This window comes from Callithrix jacchus, chromosome 9 (assembly GCF_049354715.1).
Source record: "Callithrix jacchus isolate 240 chromosome 9, calJac240_pri, whole genome shotgun sequence".
Taxonomy (NCBI): domain Eukaryota; kingdom Metazoa; phylum Chordata; class Mammalia; order Primates; family Cebidae; genus Callithrix; species Callithrix jacchus.
This window is the reverse complement of record NC_133510.1, coordinates 120,305,930-120,329,948: the sequence shown is the minus strand read 5'-3', so window position 1 is coordinate 120,329,948 and position 24,019 is coordinate 120,305,930. Positions and strand designations below refer to the sequence as shown.

General features: G+C 44.7%; 1 protein-coding gene and 1 pseudogene across 11 annotated transcripts in view; one reads left to right on the top strand and one right to left on the bottom strand.

Annotated features, from left to right (window-relative positions):
* Nucleotides 1–24,019, top strand: part of NOS1 (nitric oxide synthase 1) — a 230,922-nt gene that overhangs the window by 150,803 nt on the left and 56,100 nt on the right. For all 11 annotated transcript variants that reach the window (XM_035257768.3, XM_078337402.1, XM_035257765.3 and 8 more), the window contains 7 exons: nucleotides 4,489–4,617; nucleotides 6,676–6,821; nucleotides 8,660–8,822; nucleotides 9,579–9,670; nucleotides 15,141–15,282; nucleotides 17,636–17,775; nucleotides 23,033–23,207. In XM_035257768.3, the coding sequence (XP_035113659.2) occupies nucleotides 4,489–4,617; nucleotides 6,676–6,821; nucleotides 8,660–8,822; nucleotides 9,579–9,670; nucleotides 15,141–15,282; nucleotides 17,636–17,775; nucleotides 23,033–23,207 (987 nt within the window). The remainder of the gene's footprint in view (nucleotides 1–4,488; nucleotides 4,618–6,675; nucleotides 6,822–8,659; nucleotides 8,823–9,578; nucleotides 9,671–15,140; nucleotides 15,283–17,635; nucleotides 17,776–23,032; nucleotides 23,208–24,019) is intronic.
* LOC144577681 (protein mago nashi homolog pseudogene) lies at nucleotides 10,122–10,794 on the bottom strand (annotated as a pseudogene).

Here is a 24,019-nt window from a genome sequence, read left to right as displayed (position 1 = left end):
TCCTCCTCCTCATGCTTGGTCCCCCACCCTCTGAGTCCTGGGCCCAGATCCGATGTCATCACCACATCTGTCATCCCCGCCCTGGGATTCCAGCTGCGCCTCAGCCTCTACGGCATTCACGTGGGTGGTCGAGAGGGTTTGTGAACTCGTTGAGTGAAACCTGGTATGTAGGGAGAATGGCTGGGGTGTCTTCATGTGGGCAAGGTGGGATTTTTCTTTCTCAATGATACAGGTTGTTGGCACGATCAGAGGGATATGTTTAATACAATGCTCTGCCCAGCCGTGACTTCCATCACCTCCAAGACTCCTCTTGGAAGAGACAGGAGGGGAGACCAGATCCTAAAGAAGTATTTATTGTTAACCATGAAGTGGGTTATTTGTATGTAACTTCCTAGGGAAACATGGGCACAATAACTTAGACAGGCTAGAAAGTATAAATGAGGAACAAAGGGAAGAATTCATCCAAACCTTTGTCATGCTCCCAGTGTGGTAGGATAGTAATAATACTTGCAGAAGTACCAATACTACAGGTAGTACTAATACTTCTAATACTATAAGTCGGGCTAGTAGTCACGTAATAATAACATTTATCATAGTAAGTGATGGCTAACATTTAGGGGGTGACAATGATCATCCAAGTAAGAGATGACTTGGTCAGGGTGCTGGCCAGTGGAGGGGCAGAGGATGGATTCTAGAGCTAGTTAGAAAGCTAAAATGGGTAGGAGTCAGTGATGGGTTGGGTGTAAAAGATAGAGAACAGGCTGGTGACTAAGAGAGCTCCCACCTGTGGCTTGTCCAGCACAGATGGTTGGTAGCACCCAGCACTGAGATGGAACCATGGGGAGGACCAGATCTAGCTGGGGCGGGGAGATGTGGAAGATTATGAATCCTAGCACCTTCCACGTGCTCCCCGTGATGCCACAGCCTGCGCTCTTCCGGAGCAATCTTTTTTTTTGAGATGGAATCTTGCTGAGGTGCAGTGGTGCGATCTTGACTCACTGAAACCTCCATCTCCTGGGTTCCAGGGATTGTTCTGCCTCAGCCTCCCAAGTAGCTGGGACTACAGGTGCATACCACCATGCCCACCTAATTTTTTGTATTTTTAGTGGAGATGTGGTTTCACAGTGTCAGCCAGGATGGTCTCAATCTCCTGACCTCATGATCCACCCACCTCGGCCTCCCAGAGTGCTAGGATTACAGGCGTGAACCACCACTGGAATGATCTTTAACAGCGGTGTGCTCTTCCCCTACCTCCTGTTCCCCGGGATCCAACATGGCAGCAGGAATGCTTTAACACAGAACTCTTATTCCACTGGCTGCAAAGGTGGCCATGATAGGTCTCTTACCTCAGGACCTTTGCATGATCTGTTCTCTCTGCCCGTAAACCCTTGCTTCCTCCTCTTTGCCTGGCTAGCACGTGCTCACCTTCTGGTCTTGACTTAGAGGTCAAATGTCTCTTCTATGTGCTCCCACTCCCCTTTGCTGCCAAAGTCCCATGTAATGGCATTCATTGTGCTAAATCGATTTCAATGGCTCATTCAGTCATCATCACCCCCCACAGGACTGTGACTTCAGGGAGCAGAGATCACATCCATCTAGTTTGTCACTATAGTCTTGGTCTCTGCTGCCTTGCCTGGCACATAGGAACTACTAATAAACATGTTTTGAATGAATGAATGATTCTTAATGGTCAGGAGACAGAATAGTCAAGCTGTTTAGGGCATGCTTGGGAGCCAGACTGCCTAGATTGGACTCCTTTCTCCAGCTTACTAGCTCTATGATCTTGCACAACTTAGTTAACCTTTCTTGCCTCAGTTTCCTAATCTGTCGAATGGGGATAATAAGGTTGTTGCTGGGCACATAGTAAGTGCTCATTTAATGTTAGTTTTCAATATTAGTCCTTCACAATTCTCTGTGACTCCTATCTTGGACTCAGCCCATTTGATCATAATTCACAGCTACCCTCACCAGCATGAGCTCCTCCAAGCCAAGAGAAGGGTGCCCTGCTCCTTTCTGATTTTATCTCCTTACCCTCGCCCTCATGCATACACCCCAGCCACACTCAAACTCCTTGCTGGTCCTTTGAACTTAACAAGCTCATTCCCACATCAGTGCCTTTGCACTTGCCCTTCTCCCTTTAACTTAGTTACAGTCACCTCCCCATTTTCTCTTCTTATCATCACCTGGAAATTATACTAATCCTATGTTAGTTTACTTACTGTGTATCTCCAATTCTACCACATAACACTCCAGAGAGTCCTTGTCTGTTTTCCTCACTGCTGAATCCCCAGTGCCTATTTATTGAGCATATATTAGAATAGGTGCTCAATAAATACTGAGTACCCCCCCCCAAGGACTGTGACTTCAGGGGAGCAGAGATCACATCCATCTGATTTGTCACTATAGGCTTGGTCTTTGCTGCCTTGCCTGGCACATAGGAACTACGCAATAAACATGTGTTGAATGAATGAATGATTCCTAATGGCCAGGAGGCAGAATAGTCAAGCTGTTAAGGGCATGGTTTGAAATTAACATAAATAATAATACATACTGAGCACCTATCATAATGCATGCTCAATAAATAGGCACTTAAAATCCCACAATAAATAGGGGATTCAGCAGTGAAGTTGAAAGTACGAATGCCCTGCCTCAAGGTTACTGTGCACTGACGTACTCTGCATGAGTGTCACTTAACGTTGACTCATCTCCCTGCCCTTGCTTGGCTTTCACATCAGAGTGTGCCTACTGACTCTCCCCTCGAGTTACTAAGTGATCAGTGCTTGCCTGATACACATGTGTGCCTGTGCCTAGGCGGGTACACAGTAACCCAGGAGCATCCAAGAGAGACGGGATCCTAGGCCAGATGTGGTAGCTCACACCTATAATCCCAGCATTTGGGATTGAGGCAGGAGGATCACTTAGTCTAGGAGTTCAAGACCAGTCTGGGCAACATAGTGAGACCCCTGTCTCTATAAAAAATTAGCTGGGTATGGTAGCACACACCTGTAGTCCCAGCTACTTGGGAGGGTGATGGGAGCCTAGGAGGTCGGGGCTTCAATTAGCTATCATTGCACTGTACTCCAGCCTGTGTGACAGAGCAAGACCCTGTCTCCAAAAAAAAAAAAAAAACAGACAGACCGAATCCTTATCAGTAAGGTCTAAAATGAATGGGCCAACACTGGTCAGCCTGAGACTTATCCCCTGTACTTACTGGTCAAATTGTGTGCAGGGTGAAGACAAATGGGGGACTAAGGTGTTCAAGACAGAGGGGACAGTAAGTGCAAAGATCCTGAGGCAGGAACAAGCCTGGCAGTTTTAAAAGGCAGAAACCTGGCTAGACATGGTGCCTCACGCCTGTAATCTCAGCACTTTCGGAGGCCAAGGTGGACAGATCATGAGGTCAGGAGTTCGAGACCAGCCTAGCTAACATGGTGAAACCCTGTCTCTACTAAAAATACAAAAATTAGCGAGCATCTGTAATCCCAGCTACTCAGGAGGCTGAGGCAGGAGAATTCCTTGAGCCCAGGAGGCAGAGGTTGCAGTGAGCCAAGATTGCGCCATTGCACTCTAGCCTGAGTGGACAGAGCAAGACTCCATCTCAAAATAAATAAATAAATAAATAAAATAATAAAAGGCAGAAACCCAAAATGTGGGGACAATATTCTTGGCTTCAAAAATTGTCAATTTATTTTATTATTATTTGTCTGAGATGGAGTCTCACTCTGTTGCCCAGGCTGGGGTGCAGTGGCACAGTCTTGGCTCACTGCAGCCTCTGCCTCCCAGGTTCACGCGATTCTTCTGCCTCAGCCTCTCAAGTAGCTGAGATTACAGGTGTGCACTACCACGCCTGGCTAAATTTTGTATTTTTTAATAGAGCCAAGGTTTCACCATGTTGGCCAGGCTGATCTCGTACTTCTGACCTCAAGTGATCCTCCCGCCTCAGCCTCCCAAAGTGCTGGGATTACAGGTGTGAGCCACTGTGCCTGGCCCAAAATCTTTCCATTTAAATCTTTCTGTTTTCCCAATACTTACCAGAAATGGTGAGTTTGGGCTGTCACAGAAAGGCCTAGAAATCCAAGTAAATCAACCCAGCTTTAGGTTTGACTCCTTGGTGCTGGGGGCTATTACCATTCAAAGAGGCTGATGGTGTCCTTTCAGTCATGTATTCATTCAACAAATGGCCACCGAGTCCTTCCTCACTGTGTCAGACCCTATGCTGGAAACCAGGGACCACCTTTGAGTTTCTCACCCCTCTCCCTAGAGCAGAAACCAAGAGGCTCTTCCATGGTGTTTCTTTCCATGTAGGGAAAATCAGGTTCCCGGAACCTTGTACATGTCAACCAGGGAGAGCTGGATCTTACTCTGGATCCAGACAGTTGGTCACTCAAGACAGATCCCAGGAAGAACAATGGCTCTCCCAGCCCCCGTGGAGACAATGTTAGTCCACTCAAGACTCTGCCTCATCTTCACCTTCATTCTCTCCTCCAGCCTCCTGCCTCGGGAAAACAGTCCCCCACAAAGAATGGCAGCCCCTCCAAGTGTCCACGCTTCCTCAAGGTCAAGAACTGGGAGACTGACGTGGTTCTCACTGACACCCTCCACCTTAAGAGCACATTGGTAAGTATCCCAGCAGGGTGTAGACAGCAGGGTGGCAGCTTCATCACGATCCACATTTGGCGTCAGGTAAGTCTTTGTTGTGGGGGCTGTCCTCTGTTGTAGGATGTTGAGCATCACCCCTGACCCATATCCCCTAGATATTAGTGTACCCCCCTTCCAGGTTGTGACAATCAAAAATGTCTCGGACAGAGCAGGAGCACCGTCATCTTGGACAAACACTGCCATTTTAAGTTCTAGCTCCCTTTCTAATCACATGCATTTCAAGGAAATCAATTCTCTTCTAACAACAAGCAGCCAGAGAAAGCAGACAGTAAGACACAGATAAGACAGCTGGGGCACAGAGGAAAGTGGGGGGAAAGTCGACTGGGTAACCACCAAATTTCACACTCATACAATGGACCCCAGTAAAACAGTGGGCCTTAATAAGCACATTCCTTTCCCTTTGGGTGCACTAAAATAGGGAAGCTAAAAGCAGACTGGGGGGGTATGCCTGCAGCTGCAGGAAAATGTATGGGAACAGACACAAAAATACTCCCTCCCAGATAAGCGAGACAAAGAGACACAGAAACATTCCAAGCCTGTGATAAGCTCTACCACCCTAAATCCTTAAATACTCTTAGTCTGTAAAAAAGAGTGCTCTGCATTAGTACAGATAACTAATGCATGTGGGGCTTAAAACCTAGATGATTGGTTGATAGGTGCAGCAAACCACCATGGCACATGTATACCTATGTAACAAACCTGTATGTTCTGCACATGTATCCCAGAAATTAAAGAAAAAAAAAATGCTCTTAACCTAACTCACCCAGAAGCCCCTCTCAGGTTATTCTTTAAAATAAACCTGTCTCTGACTGTTAAGCCACTTTTCATGTTTCTTTCTTCCTTCTTCAACTCTTACAGTCTCCAAGACATTGCCTAACATCCCCTGGGCAAGAAATTCACCCCTTTTTGAGAACCACTGGTGGATTCTCACTGTCTTATGTAAATGCTTCTTATTTGTGTACCCAGGACGCAAAAGAATCTAAGGAGAGTTGCTGCTTCTGAATACAGTCTCTGTCTCTCATAGCCTGACCACTGTTGGATTATTGAACAAACCCTTCCTTGGTTTCACAGTGTGTCCTCAACACTCATGTTTTTAGCAGTCAACAAACCACCATATTGCTTTAAATTTTTGTTGAACATGGGCCTCTTGGAGCAATGGTATCTTTAAATTGTTACAGTGTAATAAATTGCCCTGAAATTTAGTGGCTGAAAACACCTATTAAAACTGTTTCAAAAGTCTACAGATTGGCTGGGAGGTTTCGTGATCTGGCCCAGACTCTGTTGATTTTAGTGGGGCTTCCTCATGCATCTGTAGTTATCTGAGGGGTCAACTAAGAGCAGAGAGGTCTAGGATGGTTCTGGCTGAGATAACTCAGCCCTGTTCCATGGGGTCTCTCCTCTTCCAGCAAGCTAGTTTGTGCTTATTCGCACATAGTTGCAGGGTTCTAAGAGAATGAGAAGAAACATGCAAGAACTCTTGAGGCCTAGACTCAGAATTGTCACAGGGTCATTTCTGCCATATCCTAGGGTCAAAGCAAGCCCAGTGTCAAGGGGTTAAGGGGTAGGCTCCACTTCTTCATGGAGAATTGCTGTAAAGCCACGTTGTAAAGGATATGAATACAGTAAAGGGAAAAATTAGGGCCACATTTTGTAACCTATCTATCATAGATGCATTCAAATGAGTTGCTGTAGCCACTCTATTAGTTCTTTCTTGATCATCATGGAATCTAAAAATATTTCAGAATTTAGTGCCGATAATTCTGATTCCTAGTCAAAAGCTTCTGTTCCCCAAGATGAGTAGAGCAGATTCTTTAGGAACCTTAAAATGCTGCTTATTGTTCCTTACCATGGCTATGACCATATCCAGCAAGGATTTAAAGCTGGTGCTTCAGAAATTGCCTCTGGGAATTAAGAGCCAAATAAACTCAACCATGAATATCAGATCCAAGCCCATAGCCTGACACCTGCCACTCTTGGGTAAAACCAAGCAATAGCCCAAATCTCTTTATCTTCCAGGAAACAGGATGCACTGAGTATATCTGCATGGGCTCCATCATGCTTCCTTCTCAGCATACACGGAGGCCTGAAGACGTCCGCACAAAAGAACAGCTCTTCCCTCTCGCCAAAGAGTTTATTGATCAGTACTATTCATCCATTAAAAGGCAAGTGTGTATCAACTCTGGGGAGTCTGGGATAAGTTGTCGAGTGCTGGAGACAAAGATGTCACTCCAGCTTTGCAGACAGATAAACCAAGGCCAAAGCACAAGGCCTCTGCCATACACAGAGGCTGGAAGATGACTACCACAGGTCACATCTGTTCCCCAGAAGTGCTTTTGTTTCTCCTGCAAAGGGTTGCTTATAATTTGAAAGATTTCAAGCAATTCCATGCCTAGATACATACCCTAGAGAAACTCTCACACCTGTTCATAAGAAGCTATGGGTAAGAATGTTCACTGGAACATTGTTTATGGTAGGAAAAAATTAAAATTAAAGAACAACAAGAGACCAGGCACAGTGTCTCACACCTGTAATTCCCAACAGTTTGGGAGACCGTGGCAGACAGATCGCTTGAGGCCAAGAGTTCAAGACCAGCCTGGCCAACATAGTGAAACCTTGCCTCTACTAAACATACAAAAATTAGTGGGTCATGGTGATGCACTTCTATAATCCTAGCTACTTGGGAGGCTGAGGCATGAGAATCACTTGAACCCAGGAGGTAGAGGTTGCAGCCACCCAAGATCATGGCACTGCACTCCAGCCTGGACAAATAGAGCAAGACTCCATCTCAAAAAAAAAAAAAAAAGAAAGAAAGAAAGAAAAAGAAAAACCAACAAGAAACCACATAAATGCCATTAACATTGAATGGGCAAGTTGTGATACATTTCAGTGATGGAATACTATACAACCATAAAAATCAAAGATACTAGCACTCTGCATGTTAATAAAATTGAAGTTCATAGCTAACTTTGAGCAAAAGAAGTGATAAATTATAGAAGGATACATCCATTATAGCACCATTTATATGAATATTTTATTTATTTATTTATTTATTTGAAACAGAGTCTTGCTCTGTCACCCAGGCTGGAGTACAGTGGCATGATCTTGGCTCACTGCAACCTCTGCCTCCAGACACAAGCAATTCTCTGCATCAGCCTCCCGAGTAGCTGGGATTACAGGCATGCATCACCACACCCAGCTAATTTTTGTATTTTTTGTAGAGACAGAATTTTGCCATGTTGGCCAGGCTGGTCTCGAACTCCTAGCCTCAAGTGATCTACCCACCTCGGCCTCCCAAAGTGCTGGGATTACATGAGCCACCACACCCAGCCTATATGAATGTTTTAAACACGCAGAGTGACATTGTACATGGTTGAAGGATAGATATACATGTGGCAAAGGTATAAACAAATGTATGAGAATGATAAACACCAGTTTCAAGATAGCAGTCACTTCTGGGGAGAGAATGGGCTACGATGGGGAAGTCTTCCCCAATAAACTATTATATTACTTTTTAGACTTGGGATATGGGGGGTTGTTATATTATCCTGTATAACATTTTGAAAACCAAAAAATTTCCGTAGTAATTTTTTTAACTTTCTAAAATTGAATTCATTGCCAACACTTAAAAATTGGAAGAGTTCCCTTTAAAAGTCAGATTTCCAGCTTCTCTGGAAAGATTTGGCAGTCCTGGACCCCCATTCCTGTCAAGCAACAGCTGGTAGGAGTGGAGATGTGGCTGCCCGCTTTGGACAAGGCCTGGCCCACCTGTTTGCCATAGTCCCCACCCAGCTGGTGTAGTTATATGTACAATGTTCAGCCTTTATGGGCATTGGAGTTTGCTGTGTCTGCTTTATCTTGCTTCCAGACATCAAACTGTTGCATCCAGAAATCAACTTGGAACTTTTTGTAGCTTCCAGCCTCTTGGAATAGCTCTCCCGTTCCACCAACTTCTAATTCAGAAGATGGGGTAATATTCTCATGTCCTTTCCTCTCCACTCAGATTTGGCTCCAAAGCCCACATGGAAAGGCTGGAAGAGGTGAACAAAGAGATCGAAACCACCAGCACCTACCAGCTCAAGGACACAGAGCTCATCTACGGGGCCAAACACGCCTGGCGGAATGCCTCGCGCTGTGTGGGCAGGATCCAGTGGTCCAAGCTGCAGGTAGGTGGTGAAGTCAGATACCTTGAAGAGCCCTTAAATGAGGGAAGAGGAGAAGGGGAGTGAATGGTGCTTTAGAAAGGATACATACGCTTCTACCAAGGGTACCTGGTGGCCAGGGTGACCTATCAGATAGCGGTCATGGGGTCCCACATTCTAAGATCACAGCCAGCTCTAGATGATAATCAGGTGTCATTTAGCCAACACAGTAGTTTTGTAAAAATGAACTTGCATATCTCTTGGGAGGGAGGGCTTATCCTTTTCAGTTGACCGCAGACCTCACCACTCCCTTTTGTCTTGCACCTACTTGGCTTATTTATGTTCTCTGCCTACTCTCTGAAGGCATTTGTTTGTCCCTTGGTTATGATTTTATTTTAGGAAATAATTTAAAGTCGGAAGTAGATTTGTTATCAAGATGGGGGGGGGTTGTTCTGTGTTTTAATCCCTAATCCCTAGTAACATAAGAGGAAATTTAACCAACCCATTTAAACTCCCTCCTTCATTTCCATTATTTTCCCACATTCACTTACATGCCATGCCTACTTTTAGAGGATTTTTTTTTCTGGTCAGATTGGCCTTGGTTATTAGGATAGAAAAGAGAAAATATAAGCAGCCTGGGACTCAGTAATGAGGTGCCCACGTTGCCAGTGGAGCAGCAGCTGGGGTGGGATCTGGGTTCTCCTAAAGTGTGAAGATTGAGCTTGAGGGGGTTGGGGAGGGAAGAAGAAGGCAGTCATTTCCACCCTGCACCTTTCCCAGGTGTTTGATGCCCGTGACTGCACCACGGCCCATGGGATGTTCAACTACATCTGCAACCATGTCAAGTATGCCACCAACAAAGGGAACCTCAGGTGAGCTGACCAGCTGGGCATTGGGAGCGGGGGATCGAAAGTCCCCACAGTATTGAATCCTGGAGGCAGAGGTTGTGGTGAGCTAAGATCACATCATTGCACTCTAGCCTGGGCAACAAGAGTAAAACTCTGTCTCAGAAAAATAAGGAAAGGAAAGGAAAATAACTTTTTCATGATGTAGTTCAATGTTATCTCATGGCAGGCTTTGGCTCTGGAGTCAGCTCACCTGCCAGGGAAATGTTCCTCCTCTCAGGGAGAAGGGCCAAGCTGGGAGAGGTGTCCCGGCATCTTTTTTTTTTTTTTTTCAGGATTTTGTGTGTTTTATAAGAGCAAAGTTTTAACAAAAGGTGGCTTTTATTTACAGAATTTAATATGTGTGGGGACTGTCCAACCCACGTGGACCCAAGTGAAGATCACCATTAAGCCTGCTAATGTATTTTCTTATTTTCGGTTTACATACAAATTTTTTGTGTTTGCTTCACATTCATAAAAATCCCAATATTGCAAATGACAAATAAACCCTCCCATCCCTTAATTAAATATACAAACAGCTTGAAAAACATACCATTTAAATCAGTTTCAACTTGAAGTGTCATCCAGGGAGACTGAAAACTGAACATTTCAAGTCTTGAACCAAATAGTAAAATACTCGAAGGCCTTCAGATCCTTTGCCTGATTTACATCAACAACAGAACCTATTTTTGGTGTGGTAAAACATATGTGTTCATCTCCAATAACAATTCAAGCTCCTGTCGGCCAACCCTGTCTGGGGGAGGCCACAAAGCATCACCTTTGGAGTTTCACTGTCAATAATTCCCTTCGGTTCTTCCATTACACTCTCGTGTACATAAGCCTCTTTTTTGATCATGACATCATTTTTGCAATCGTTGTTTCTGGCATATCTAAACTTTGTGTCTGGCTGAAATTTGAACTCCAGAAACTCATGCCCAAGCCTGCCCTTGTGCCCTATGTAATAGCGCAGGGAGAAATCACTAGCCATAGTCAGTTTTGTCCCCAGGAAGGCAGAAAACCAGCCAACGTGATGCCCAGCATTTTTTTTCTCTCTCTCTCTTTTTTTTTTTTGAGACAGAGTCTTGCTTTGTCACCCCTGGCTGGAGTACAGTGGCACGATCTCAGCTCACTGCAGTCTCTGCCTCCCGGGTTCAGGAGAATCTCCTGCCTCAGCCTACCCAGTAGCTGGGACTACAGGTGCCCGTCACTACACCTGGCTAATTTTTGTATTTTTAGTAGGGACAGGCTTTCATGATGTTGAACATGCTGGTCTCAAACTCCTGGCCTCAAGTGATCTGCCCACATCAGCCTCCAAGAATTCTGGGATTACAGGCATGAGCCATCACACCCAGCCCTGACATCTTTATTCCATACTCCATCCCATGTTTCTTCTCTTCTGGGGCAAGTGGACTCCTGTGTAGTTTGCAAAACTACAGCAGCAAACATCACATTCAGCCCACAGTTCAGCATCCTTCGTGGAGAGGACAGGAAGGAACAGTTGAGATTCCTGGAATAGGAGAGTCCTGTTGCTGGTGGTGACCTGCCTTTACTGTGTCTTGCTCTGTCACCTGGAGCTGCCTCCAATTCTCCTTTGGTTTAAAAGGCAATTTCTCTTGCTGATGCTGTGGGGACTGCTCCTTGACTGTTCTAACCAGCCAAGCCACAACTTGGATTCCTCTTGAACCAATACAAAGAACAAAGCCCCAGGGAGCAGGCTGGCTGAGGCAGGCAGGTATCCATGTGGCTGGTGATGGCCACGTTGGCAAGTCTCAGCTGGGAGAGGGACAGCTGGAACGGAACAGCTGGGGCCCCACAGACAGCCAGCTACACTTGTTGGCTCTGCTCCCTCACTGCTGCTGTGGCATCTGTTCCCAGCCGCTAAGCACCAGTCCCATCTTGGGGCCACACAGGATCACTGCAGGGATATTCCCATAAGCCCTCGGGCTTCACTGAGTTCATCCAAAAGTGGCTTCTCTGCATGAAAGATGATTTTTCTTCAATGTGTCTTTTCTGTAAGAAGGAAATGGTATTTGCTAGTTTTCTGAGTTCCCTAGTAAGAAAAGGAGTCTAAACCTGGGCCTGCGTGAGGAATTGATATGTAGGTCTTTTCAAAGACAAGTCTTTTCCAAGAGACCTCATCCCTTAAAGAATATCAAAGAATCCTCCTGTGTGTCTGGACCTGGTCAAGGTTAGGCCTTCAAGGAGTTTATGGGCTCTTCTGGCGGATTTCTCTCTCTCTCTTTTTATGTTATTTATTTATTTATTTTTGAGACAGGGTCTTGCTCTGCCGCCCAGGCTGGAATACTGTGGCTCGATCTTGGCTCACTGCAACCTCTGCCTCCCAGGTTCAAACAATTTTCCTGCCTCAGCCTCCCAAGTAGCTGGGATTATAGGTATGCACTACCACACCCAGCTAATTTTTGTATTTTTAGTAGAGACAGGGCTTCACCATGTTGGCCAGGCTGGTCTCAAACTCCTGACCTCAGGTGATCTACCTGCCTTGGCCTCCAAAGTTCATGATGGTGTGAGCCATCATGCCAGGTCTCTTCTGGTGATTTTCAAATGGGGCTCTGAGCAGGCATTAAGGGGGTCACCCCAGGCCCAGCAGTGTACCTCCACTTTATTCACTGCTGTATTAGGGAGTCTTTGTGAGATCATCTATTAAAGAAAATATTCAGCGGATTCTTTTCCTTTTTATAATTTTTAACCCTCATGTTTGAAAACCGTGAGAACCATATAAGAATGTATACCGTGCAGATGGGTGCTGTGGCTCACTCCCAGAATCCCAGCACTTTGGAAGGCCAAGGTGAACAGATCACTTGAGCTCAAGAGCTAGAGACAAACCTGGGCAATATGGTGAAACCCCATCTCTATGGAAAATGCAAAAAATTAGTCAGCCGGGTGCAGTGGCTCACTCCTGTAATCCCAGCACTGGGAGGCTGAGGCAGGCGGATCACGAGGTCACATGTTCAAGACTAGCCTGGCCAACATGGTGAAGCCCCGTCTCTACTAAAAATACAAAAAAAATTAGCTGGGCATGGTGGCACGTGCCTGTAATCGCAGCTACTCAGGAGGCTGAGGCAGGAGAATCACTTGAACCTGGGAGACGGAGGTTGCAGTGAGAGCCGAGCTTGCACCACTGTGCTCCAGCCTGGGCAACAGAGCAAGACTCCATCTCAAAAAAAAAAAAATTAGTGGAATGTGCTGGAGTGTGCCTGTCTGTAGTCCCAGCTACTTGGGAGGCTGAGTTGGGAGTATTGCTTGGATCCAGGAGGTGGAGGTTGCAGTGAGAGCTGAGCTTGCACCACTGCACTCCAGCCTGGGTGACAGAGTGCGATTGTCTCAAAAAAAAAAAGTAAGAGGAGAAGGACAGCAAGAGAGAAGAGAGGGAGAGATACAGGTTCACACTGTGCTTGGGGAAGCAGGAGAGTAGAGGCATAGATGTGTGTTCTAGTTCCTTTGTTGATCTCAGTTCTACACATAGCGTAGGCATCATACCTGGCTTGCTATGTGTGCTTCTGGTGTTTCTAAACATACTTTTTAAATATACACCTTACACAAACACCTTTTATCTGATGTTCAACCAGAGAAACAGCGATGTGTTTTAGTGTTGCAGGGAAAACTGTTTGACTCACTCTGCATTCATCTCCAAGATGGTGCCTCTGTTAAGAGATCTTGAGCATCTTTGACTCTCTGTGATTTTGGCCTTCAGCCTGGATTCTAGACTCACCCTCAGCTGTGATGCATCACCCCCACAGAATTAAATGTTACATTGTTTTGTGTAAGAGAGTAAGACCTAAAAAGGATGCTCAGAAATAAGGCCCTATGAAGCTAGATGAGACAGGGGTTGCTGTGTGGACGGGGTGGATTTGAGTCAGGTCTTGAATTGGACATAAAATGGAAGAGAGGAATTCCAGCCAAGAGGATCAGCAGGGACACGGTTCTGGACAGAAATATATATGCAAGAAGATCTGTAAGCAATGAGTTGGACCTGAGATGTGATCTTTGTGTTGACATAAGAAGCCGGGACCGTGTTTCCATAGCCTGGAATGAGGGACCAGCCAGTCCAGTGGGCAAGAACTCCTGCCATGAGATAACACTGAACTACATTGTGAAAAAGTTATTTTCCTTTCCTTTCTCATTTTTGAGACAGAGTCTTACTCTTGTTGCCCAGGCTGGAGTGCAATGACACGATCTCGGCTCACCGAAACCTCTCCCTCCCGGGTTCAAGTGATTTTCCTGCCTCAGCCTCCGAAGTAGCTGGGATTATAGGTGTCTGCCACACCCAGATAATTTTGTATTTTTAGTAGAGATGGGTTTCTCCATGTTGGTCAGGCTGGTCTTGAACTCCCGACATCAGGTGATCCACCTGCCTCGGCCTCCCAGAGTGCTGGGATTACAGACATGAGCCACCACGCCCGGCCCTTTCCTTTTATTTTTTTTCCAATCCTGATGATGATGCCGAGGAGAAAGGCCCTGTTGGGTGCTAAGACATTGTTAACACCTAACCCTTGCTGATCTCCCTTTTAACAGAGAGATCAGAGCTCCAGATAGGACCCTCAGCAAACAACATCTTTCCACAGTTAATAAAAGAATACAGCCTTCACTCTTTCCATTTAGGCAGGCGAGGCCAATGGCTGATGACCTGCGGTTTTCTTTTAAATAAATGTAAATACAAATGCAAGCTGATTGCTTTTTAATCTTAAGTCTATAAATGTTGGTTTGGTAAGGGGGGTGGGCAAAGTAGATGAGAATTAATAATGGCTGGGAGAAGGCTGGAATTGGGACTCTAATACATTCTTTTTTTTGAGATGGCGTCTCACTCGGTCACCAGGCTGGAGTGCAGTGCCACAATCGTGGCTCATTGCAAGCTCCACCTCCCAGGTTCAAGCGATTCCCCTGCCTCAGCCTCCTGAGTAGCTGGGACTACAGGCGTGTACCACCATGCCCAGCTAATTTTTGTATTTTTACTAGAGATGGGGTTTCACCATGTTGGCCAGAATGGTTTCGATCTCTTGACCTTGTGTTCCACCCACCTCGGCCTTCCAAAGTGCTGGGATTACAAGTGTGAGCCACTTCACCCAGCCCATAGTACATTCTTACAGGGAAGCAAGGTCTGATGTATCCTTGGAAATTCCTGGCTGCAAAATAACTCTTTGGACGAGTAGCTCAGGTCAATATTATTTAAAAGTCTCCAGCTAGAGAGGGAGTCTTTCCTTCAACAAGGTGGCATGGGGCTTGTCACTCTCCACCCTTTTCCTCAGACCACAGTTCCAGTGGAGGAACAGAGCGTGGCCTCTCCCTTCCAACCACTGCTTCACTGGTCCTGGGGACCTTGGCATGGAGGTGATCCACCCTGGGCCTCAAGCAGCTGTTGGCCTGGGTGGCACCCTGTTTAGTATGTTCCCACAGCACAAATCCCACCCTGATGCCAGGTGTTCCCCTCTCTCCACCACAGGTCGGCCATCACCATATTCCCCCAGAGGACAGATGGCAAGCATGACTTCCGAGTCTGGAACTCCCAGCTCATCCGCTACGCTGGCTACAAGCAGCCTGATGGCTCCACCCTGGGGGACCCAGCCAACGTGCAGTTCACAGAGGTGCGAGCATTTCTGCCCCCTGCCTTGCCCCATCTTGGACTCTTATGTCCCCAGACTTTTTTGGGTTTAATACTTTCACCATAGGGAGAGCTGCCAATGGGGTAGTTTACTCTTCTCCAAACCTACTTCTCCTGTTCCCCATTCTAGTTCTTTTACAGCTGGTCATCTGGTCACTTTCATGCCATTAACTCACTCAGCCCTCCTGACAGGAACTGTTGTCCCATGTCACAGATGGGTAGACTGAGTCTCACCAAGGCCAAATGAGTCATTCAAGACTGCTAAATAAGTAAAGAAAAGCTAGAACTACAGTCTAAATCTCTTGCCTCTCACCAGGAAGGTAAGAGCCAAGAAATGGAAGACATATCTGGTATCCACTTTTTCTGAGTTAGGAAATACATCAGTTTCATATCATTCATTCATTCATTTGTTGATACAACAATGTGAGCCACCCAACCCTTTAAGTAGGCTTGACTTTGCCTGTCACCAGCATCACCACAGTTACTGGTATCCCAAGGCAATTCATAAAAGCCACCAGGAAAGTGACTACCACCATCTCCCTGCCCTGAGTTCCTTCCAGGTGGTAGTGTGGGCAGGTAGTACAGGTAAAGCATGGTAGCTTATATGGACCACACCCACATGTGACAGCAAAGGCACATCTTGTGTTTAGAATGATCTCAGGCACACAGGCCTGCTGCCACCTTTTTTAAAATCACCTAACTCGTGTCCTGCTGCATTTCACGGTTGTCCTTTGCTCAAGCCCATCCCCGGTGGTACCTCCTCGAAGATGCAGTTGGCAAGGCTAAGGGCTGCTCCACTCCCTCCTGGCTGCTGGCTTCATTTGCATGTGGCTTTTCTTATGAAAATGTTATTCTTATGAGGAGGGGGCTGTAACCAGGGCAACCAGGAGCTGCACCTGTGCCGTTTTAGAGACAGCCAGACTCAGACTCTGTGCTCCACTTGGCTGAGCTCTAACTGTGTACTTGGCTGACCTTGTCCTCGTGGTCACAAGAACATAAACGCCCCAACCTCTTCCTTTGGCTCTATCTCTAGAAACCTTGCTGAGTGGGACGTGTTCTCCTGTGCCATGATTTAGTGCTTCCTCTTTTTACTAAGCACAAAGAATCATTCCAAACCTAACCATGTAATTTTACCTTCTGAAACCCTCTAACCCTACCGTGTATAATAGGGACACATGTGGCTGTTGATCACTTGAAATGTGACTGGTCCCAGTTGAGATGTGCCTTAAAAGAAAATATACACTGGATCTCGAAGACTGGGTCCAAAAAAGAGAGGAAAAGAACTCATTGATCATTTTTAGTGTTGAAACAGTAATAATGTGGCTACATTAGGGTAATATATTTATTAACAAATTAAATGATTCACTGGATTAATAAGCATATTTTTAATTTTAATATTAAATATATTGTTTCAATACACTCATTAATAAATTTAAGTTGATAAAATGTATTATTTGACATATTATTGGATTAATGTGTTATCTATTTCATTTTAATGTCAAATATATAATTTGAATATATTGATAGTAATATGTTAAGATACTACTAATAAATTAATAATATCAAGGACATTGTTGAACTTTATTTAAAATTATATACTATTCTGCTAGGGTAAAAAAGTATGGAAACAAAAAAAATTTAAAAAGACAAAATAAATAAAATTATATACTATTAAAACCATTTTCTCCCATGATTTGAAGAAGACTAGCAAAAAAAAAAGAGATAAAATCAAAATGATTTTCACCTGTTGTTTTTTTCTAATGTGGCTTCTGGAAAATTTTAATTACTTAGCTGGCTTGCATTATATTTTTATTGGACGGTCGCTCTAACAAACGCATTATATACAATAACTCTAATACATCTGCCTTCATCAGATTCAGCAGGTTTTCTTTGTCTCTTACAATACCTATTATTAATGCAAACACGGAGCTGGCAGCCTGTAGCCCTTGTTAGTCAGATTCAGCCCTTGCCCTCTGGGAATTCCAGTGGGCAAGGAAGACCCGGAAAACAAAGCTCAGTGCTAGAGGAAGGGTTTGCCCTCTGTCCTGTAGGCCCATGAGAAGTCATGCTAGTTATTAGGTCAGTGCAAAAGGAATTGTGGGTTTTTGCTATTGAAAGTAATGGCAAAAACCGTAATTACTTTTGCACCAAGCTAATACATGGTGGTATCAGAGAGAACTTTATAAAGGAGGTGACGTGGCCAAGAGCCTCCAGAGAAAGTGTCTCCTGGGGGTTTGCATTTGGACCTCTATCCACCCGACTCCCGCCTCCCACATAAGGGTTGTGTTTGTAGGGTCTGGGGTACAGTGGCATTACCTGGCCGGGTCTGCTTGCAGATTTGCATACAGCAGGGCTGGAAACCCCCGAGAGGCCGCTTCGATGTCCTTCCACTCCTGCTTCAGGCCAACGGCAATGACCCCGAGCTCTTCCAGATTCCTCCAGAGCTGGTGTTGGAAGTTCCCATCAGGCACCCCAAGTAAGAGGGATGGGTAAGGGGTGAGAGATGGTGAGTGGGTTTGCCCAGTGCCCCTGTGTGCCCAGCCCCATTCCCCCAGGTTTCTTTCTAGCCCAGACAGAAGCTAAAAGGGGAAAGGGGGGGCTTGGTTTTTTCCCTCACTGTGGGCTTGGGCAGAATGGGTTCCCTCAAGATGCAGAAAGTCCTCTTTGCCCAGCCTGGGGACAACTACCTTTTCTGAATCACCTCACTCCTGGGCCATCAACAAGAACATGCCTTTTTTCCAGCCCTAAGTGTTGAAAGAGCAGAAGCACCATACTGTCTGTTGTGAGCACACTTTTTCTTTTTCTTTTCTTTTCTTTTTCTTTTTCTTTTTTTTTTTTTTTTTGAGACAGGGTCTGCTGCTTTTGCCCAGGCTGGAATGCAGTGGCACAAACATGACTCATTGCATGACTCGACTTGCTGGGCTCAAGTGATCCTCCCACCTCAGCCCCTCCAAGTTGCTGTGATTATAGCCACACACCACCATGCTTGGCTAATTTTTGTAGAGATGGGGTTTTGCCATGTTATCCAGGCTGGTCTTGAGCTCCTGGGCTCAAGTAATCCTCCCACGCCAGCCTCCCAAAGTGCTGGCTTTACAGGCATGAGCCACTTCACCTGGCCCACATTTTCAATTGAGAGAACTGTTTAAAACTTTATAGTATCTGGTGATTGAGTCCTATAGAGTTTTAAACAGTTCTCTCAATTGGAATACAAATCAAAACTACAATAAAATAGCATCTCACCTCAGTTACAATGGCTTATCCAAAAGACAGGCAATAACAAATTCTGAAGAAGATATGGAGAAACAAGAACCCTAGCACACCGTTGGTGGGAATGTAAATTAGTATACCCACTATTGAGAACAGTTTGGAGTTCCTCAAAAAACTAAAAAGGGAGAAAGGAAACCAGTGTATCTAAGAGATAGCTGCACCTCTGTGTTTGTTGTAACACTGTTTACAATGGTTGCAACACTAAGGAAGCAACTTAAGTGTCCATCAACAGATGTCTAGATAAAGAAAATGTGGGGCAGTACACAATGAAGTACTATTCAGCCATAAAAAAGGATTCGATGCAGTCATTTGCAACAACATGGATGGAACTGGAGATCATTACGTTAAGTGAAATAAGGCAGGCAGAGGAAGCAAACATCACATGTTCTTACTTATTTGTGGGATCTAAAAATCAAAACAATAGAACTCATGGATGTAAAAGGTAGGAGGATGGTTACCAGAGGTTGGGAAGGGGTAGTGGAGGGGGTGAGGGGAAGATGGGGACCGTTGTACAAAAAAATAGAGACTGGGCATGGTGGCTCACACCTGTAGTTCCAGCACTTTGGGAGGCCGAGGCAGGAGGATCACCTGAGGTCAGGAGTGTGAGATCAACATGTCAAAAACCCCATCTCTATTGAAAATACAAAAATTCCTTGGGCATGGTGGCATGTGCCTATAATCCCAGCTACTTGGGAGGCTGGGGCAGGAGAATTGCTTGAACCTGGGAGGCGGATGTTGCAGTTGAGTCCAGATTGTGCCACTGGCCTCCAGCCTGGGCTACAGACTCTGTCTCAAAAAAAAAAAAAAAAAAAAAAAAGAAAGAATGAATACAACCTATTATTTGAAAGCACACCAGAGTGACTATAGTTAATAACAACATAATTGTCCATTTTTTAAAAAGAGTGTAATTGGATTATTTGTAACTCAAAGGATAACTGCTTGAGGGGATGGATACCCCATTCTCCATGATGTTCTTATTTTCCAAGATGTACTTATTTCACATTACATGCCTGTATCAAAACATATCTACCCCATAAACATGCCTACTATGTATTCATAAAAATTGAAAATAATGACTAAAAAACTCTACAGGACCTGGTGAGGATCCAGTTCAAAGGGATTTGGAGTCACGAAGTTGCTGCAAGATCTCAGGCCAGCAACACAAACAGCATTTGCCCTTTAAGGGTGAAAGACATCTACTCTGAGTCAGCAGACTCAAACCTAGGATTGAATAAAATCAAGGGGGGTTGATAACACACACAGTAATAATCAAGATAGATATAAGAATGCAATCTTTTTAAAATTAAAATTAATGTTTTATTTGTCTAATTGATGTATGATAATTGTATATATTCTTGAGGTATATAATGATGTCTTAATACATGTAATGTATAGCGATCAGGTCAGTGTAATTAACACACTCATTGTCTCAAACACTTGTCTTTTCTATTGGAAACATTCAATGTCCTTTCTTCTAGCTGTTTGAAAATGTATATTAATGTTAACTATAGTTGTCCTACAGTGGTGTAGAACACTAGAACTTATTCCTGTCTAGCTGTAATTTTGTATCCTTTAACAAACTGCTTCCCATTCCCCCTTCTCCCCACCACCCAGCCTCCAGCATCCTCTGTTCTGCTTTTTACTTCTATGAGATCAACATTTTTTTAGCTTCCACCTATGAGTGAGAATATTCAGTGTTTCACTGAAATATTAAACACTGAGTATTCAGTGTTTCTGGTTCATTGCACTTAACATAATGTCCTCCAGTTCTATCCAAGTTGCTGTGAGTACCATGGTTTCATTCTTTTTTGTAGCTGAATGGTATTCCAGAGTAGATATAGATATAATTAATTTGGGGTTCATGACTCCAAATTTCTTTTGAACTTGATCCACACCAGACCTAGTACAGTTTTTTTTAATTATTACTTTTAATTTTGGTGGGTACATAGTAGGTGTATATATTTATGGGGTACATGAGATGTTTTGATACAGACATGCAATGTGAAATAAGCACATCATGGAGAATAGGGTACCCATCCTCTCAAACATTTATCCTTTGAGTTACAATCAAATTATACTCTTTAAGTTACTTTAAAACATACAATTACATTATAGACTATAGTCAATATATACAGTATATATATAGGTGTGTGTGTGTATAAATCACACATTTTCTTTATCCATTCATCTGTTGTTAGACACCTAGGTTGGTTCCATATCTTGGCTACTGTGAATAGCGCTGCAATAAACACAGGGGTGTAGATACCACTTTAACATACTGATTTCCTTTCCTTTTTTATTTTGAGACAGTCTCATTGCGTTGCTTAGGCTGGAGTGCAGTAGCACCATCTGGACTCACTGCAACCTCTGCCTCCTGGGTTCAAGCCATTCTCCTGTGTCAGCCTCCCAAGTAGCTGGGACTACAGATGCACACCACCATGCCCAGCTGATTTTTTTTGTATTTTTAGTAGAGACAGGGTTTCACCATGTTGGTCAGGCAGTCTCAAATCCCTGACTGCAAATGACCTGCCTGCCTCGGCCTCCCAACGTGCTGGGATTACAGGCGTGAGCCATTGCGCCTGGCCTGATATTCTTTCCTTTGGATAAGCGCCCACTGGTGGGATTGCCGGATCTCGTGATAGTTCTATTTGTGGTTTTTTTGAGGAACTGCCATACAGTTCTGCGTACTCCTGTACTAGCCTACATTCCCTCCAACCGTGGGCAGAAGAGTTCCCTTTTCTCTGCAACCTCACCAGCATTTATTATTTTTCTTCTTTTTATAATTGGCATCCTAACTGGGATGTGTCGTTATCTCATTGTGGGTTTCATTTGCATATCCCTGATGATGAGTGATGTGGAGCATTTTTTCCTGTATTTGTTGGTTATCTGCCTTCTTTAGAGAAATGTCTGTTCAGAGCAAGTGCCCATTTTTTAATCCAATTGTTTGGGGGTTTTGCTTCTGAAATGTTTGAGTTCCTTGTATATTCTAGATATTAACCCCTTGGTGGATGAATAGTTTTCAAGTATTTTCTCCCATTCTTTAGGTTGTCTTTTGACTCTGTTGCTCATTTCTTTGCTGTGCAGAAATTTTTTCATTTAACATAATCCTGTGTGTTTCTTTTTGCTTGTGTTGCCTGTGTTTTTGAGGTCTTATTCATAAAATCTTCTCCCAGACCAATATCCTGAAGCATTTTCCTGATGTTTTCTTCTGGGAGTTTTATCGTTTCTGGTCTCAAAGTTAATATTTCTAAAAAACAACACATGATGAACAGTATATCAACATTTTCAATAAAGAAAGGATCCTGCTCAGGACTGAGATTAGAGTGGGATGGAGGTCTCATACAAGTGTAGGGTGGAATTTTACATTATTGTTCATATATATACATAACTTTTTATTGTTTTTTCTTTTTTTACTTTTTTTATTTTGATTTTTTTAAATGTTGCATTACTTTCAAATATTGCATAAATAAATAATAGCATAAATCTTAATTCTTGGGTTTTTATTAGGTTAATGCAAAAGTAACTGTGGTTTTTGCCATTACTTGTAATGGCAAAAGTAAACTTAAGAGGGGGAAACCATTAGGTAGGTGCAAAAGTAATTGCAAAAACCACAACTACTTTTGCACAGACCTAATAGCTCCCCCCAATTAAATTTTACACCCAAGGATAGTGCCACACCTGCCTCACCCTAGTCCCAGCCTTGGAGAGGAAGCAGGTGTCCCAAGGCTCCTGACACTGCCTGATATCTTGGAACTCACCCAGTTCCTTGTAGCCTACATTTATTCATTCATGTATTGGCCCATCCAACGCAATTCACTGTTCCCCATGCAGGCCAGGCATTGTGCTAGCTTTGGGGCCTGACTCAACCCCTGCCTTCATGGTGCTTATGATCTCAAGGAAGAGAAGCGCTTACACGCGTAGTTACTCAAATACCACTTAATTTTAATAAAGTGCTGCAAAAGAAATGCATAGTACCTAGGATGAAATCATCTGACCCAGCTGGGCCTCGGGGAAGGCTTTTCAGAATAAGCCTCATTTTAGCTGAAAATTAAAGTATGAGTAAGAGCTAGAAGCACAGAAGGAAGGGAGAAGATTCCAGAAGGAAGGCGCTGCCTGTGCAAAGGCCCTGAGGTAGGAAGGTGCTCAGTTGGGGAATGGGGAGAGAGGTCTCACACTTTCTCTTGGGCTCACTTTCCGGGTGGGTTTGGGAGAGAAACGGCAGCCCAAGGCAGTAGCTTCCAGGCCTGGATATCCATCCAAAGCCCCTGAGAAATATGTTAAAAATGTACATTCTCAGGCCCCAGCTGCAGAACCTGTGATTCCACCAATCTGAAGCAGGGCCCAGGAGTCATATACTGACCTTGTCAGTCCGAATCAGTCCCTGGCATTTCAGCATCTCTAGATTCAAACTGTCTTTCCGGTGAGACGCCTGCTCCAGGTGAGCTGGGCCCTATTGCTCTCTGCAGGTTTGAGTGGTTCAAGGACCTGGGGCTGAAGTGGTACGGCCTCCCCGCCGTGTCCAACATGCTCCTGGAGATTGGCGGCCTGGAGTTTAGCGCCTGTCCCTTCAGTGGCTGGTACATGGGCACGGAGATTGGTGTCCGCGACTACTGTGACAACTCCCGCTACAATATCCTGGAGGTAAGGACCCTCTCTGGTCACCACAAGGGAAAAGCACACCACAGTGGCTGCAGTCTCAGCAGTCCCCTTCCCCATAGCTTGGAAACCTGAAGGGGTTAGAATAGAATTGTAATCCCAGAGAAGCCCCTGGAAACACTGGGGACATCTGTGTCTTTAAGAACAATGAAAATAACAGCTTAGCTGGGCGTGATGGCGGGCTACTTGGAAGCTGAGGCAGGAGAATTGCCTCAACCTGGGAGGTGGAGGTTGCGGTGAGCTGAGATCGCACCACTGCACTCCAGCCTGGGTGGCAGAGCAAGACTCCGAGAGAGAGAGAGAGAGAAAGAGAGAGAGAGAGAGAGGAGGGAGGGTGGGAAGGAGGAAGAGAGAGAGAAGGAAAGAAAGAATGACAGAAAAGGGGGGGAGGGAGGGAAAGAGACAGAAAAAAGGAAAGGAAAGGAGAAAGAAAATAACAGCAAACACACATAGCACATAGCACATGCTAACACCATTCAAAGCACTGTTTCCGTGTTCCATTCTCATTTAATCCTCACCTGAAGCTTGAGGTATGAGAATCCTCCTTCGACAGATGACAAGCTCAAGGTCACACAGCTAGCGGGCAGCAGGGCTGGGACGTGTCTGGTTTGACTTTATGGTCCAAGTTCATTACCACTCCGCTCCACTGCCTCTCGGTCTTAAATCTTGTTAGAAGAGCTTGAGGATGACCAACAAACTCGGGACATATTTAGTGTCTTTTCTAAAAAACAAGGGAGGAGGGTTGGCAGTGGTTCCCCACTCTAAGCATTTCTCAGCGGAGGGTCTGATTCTCTCCC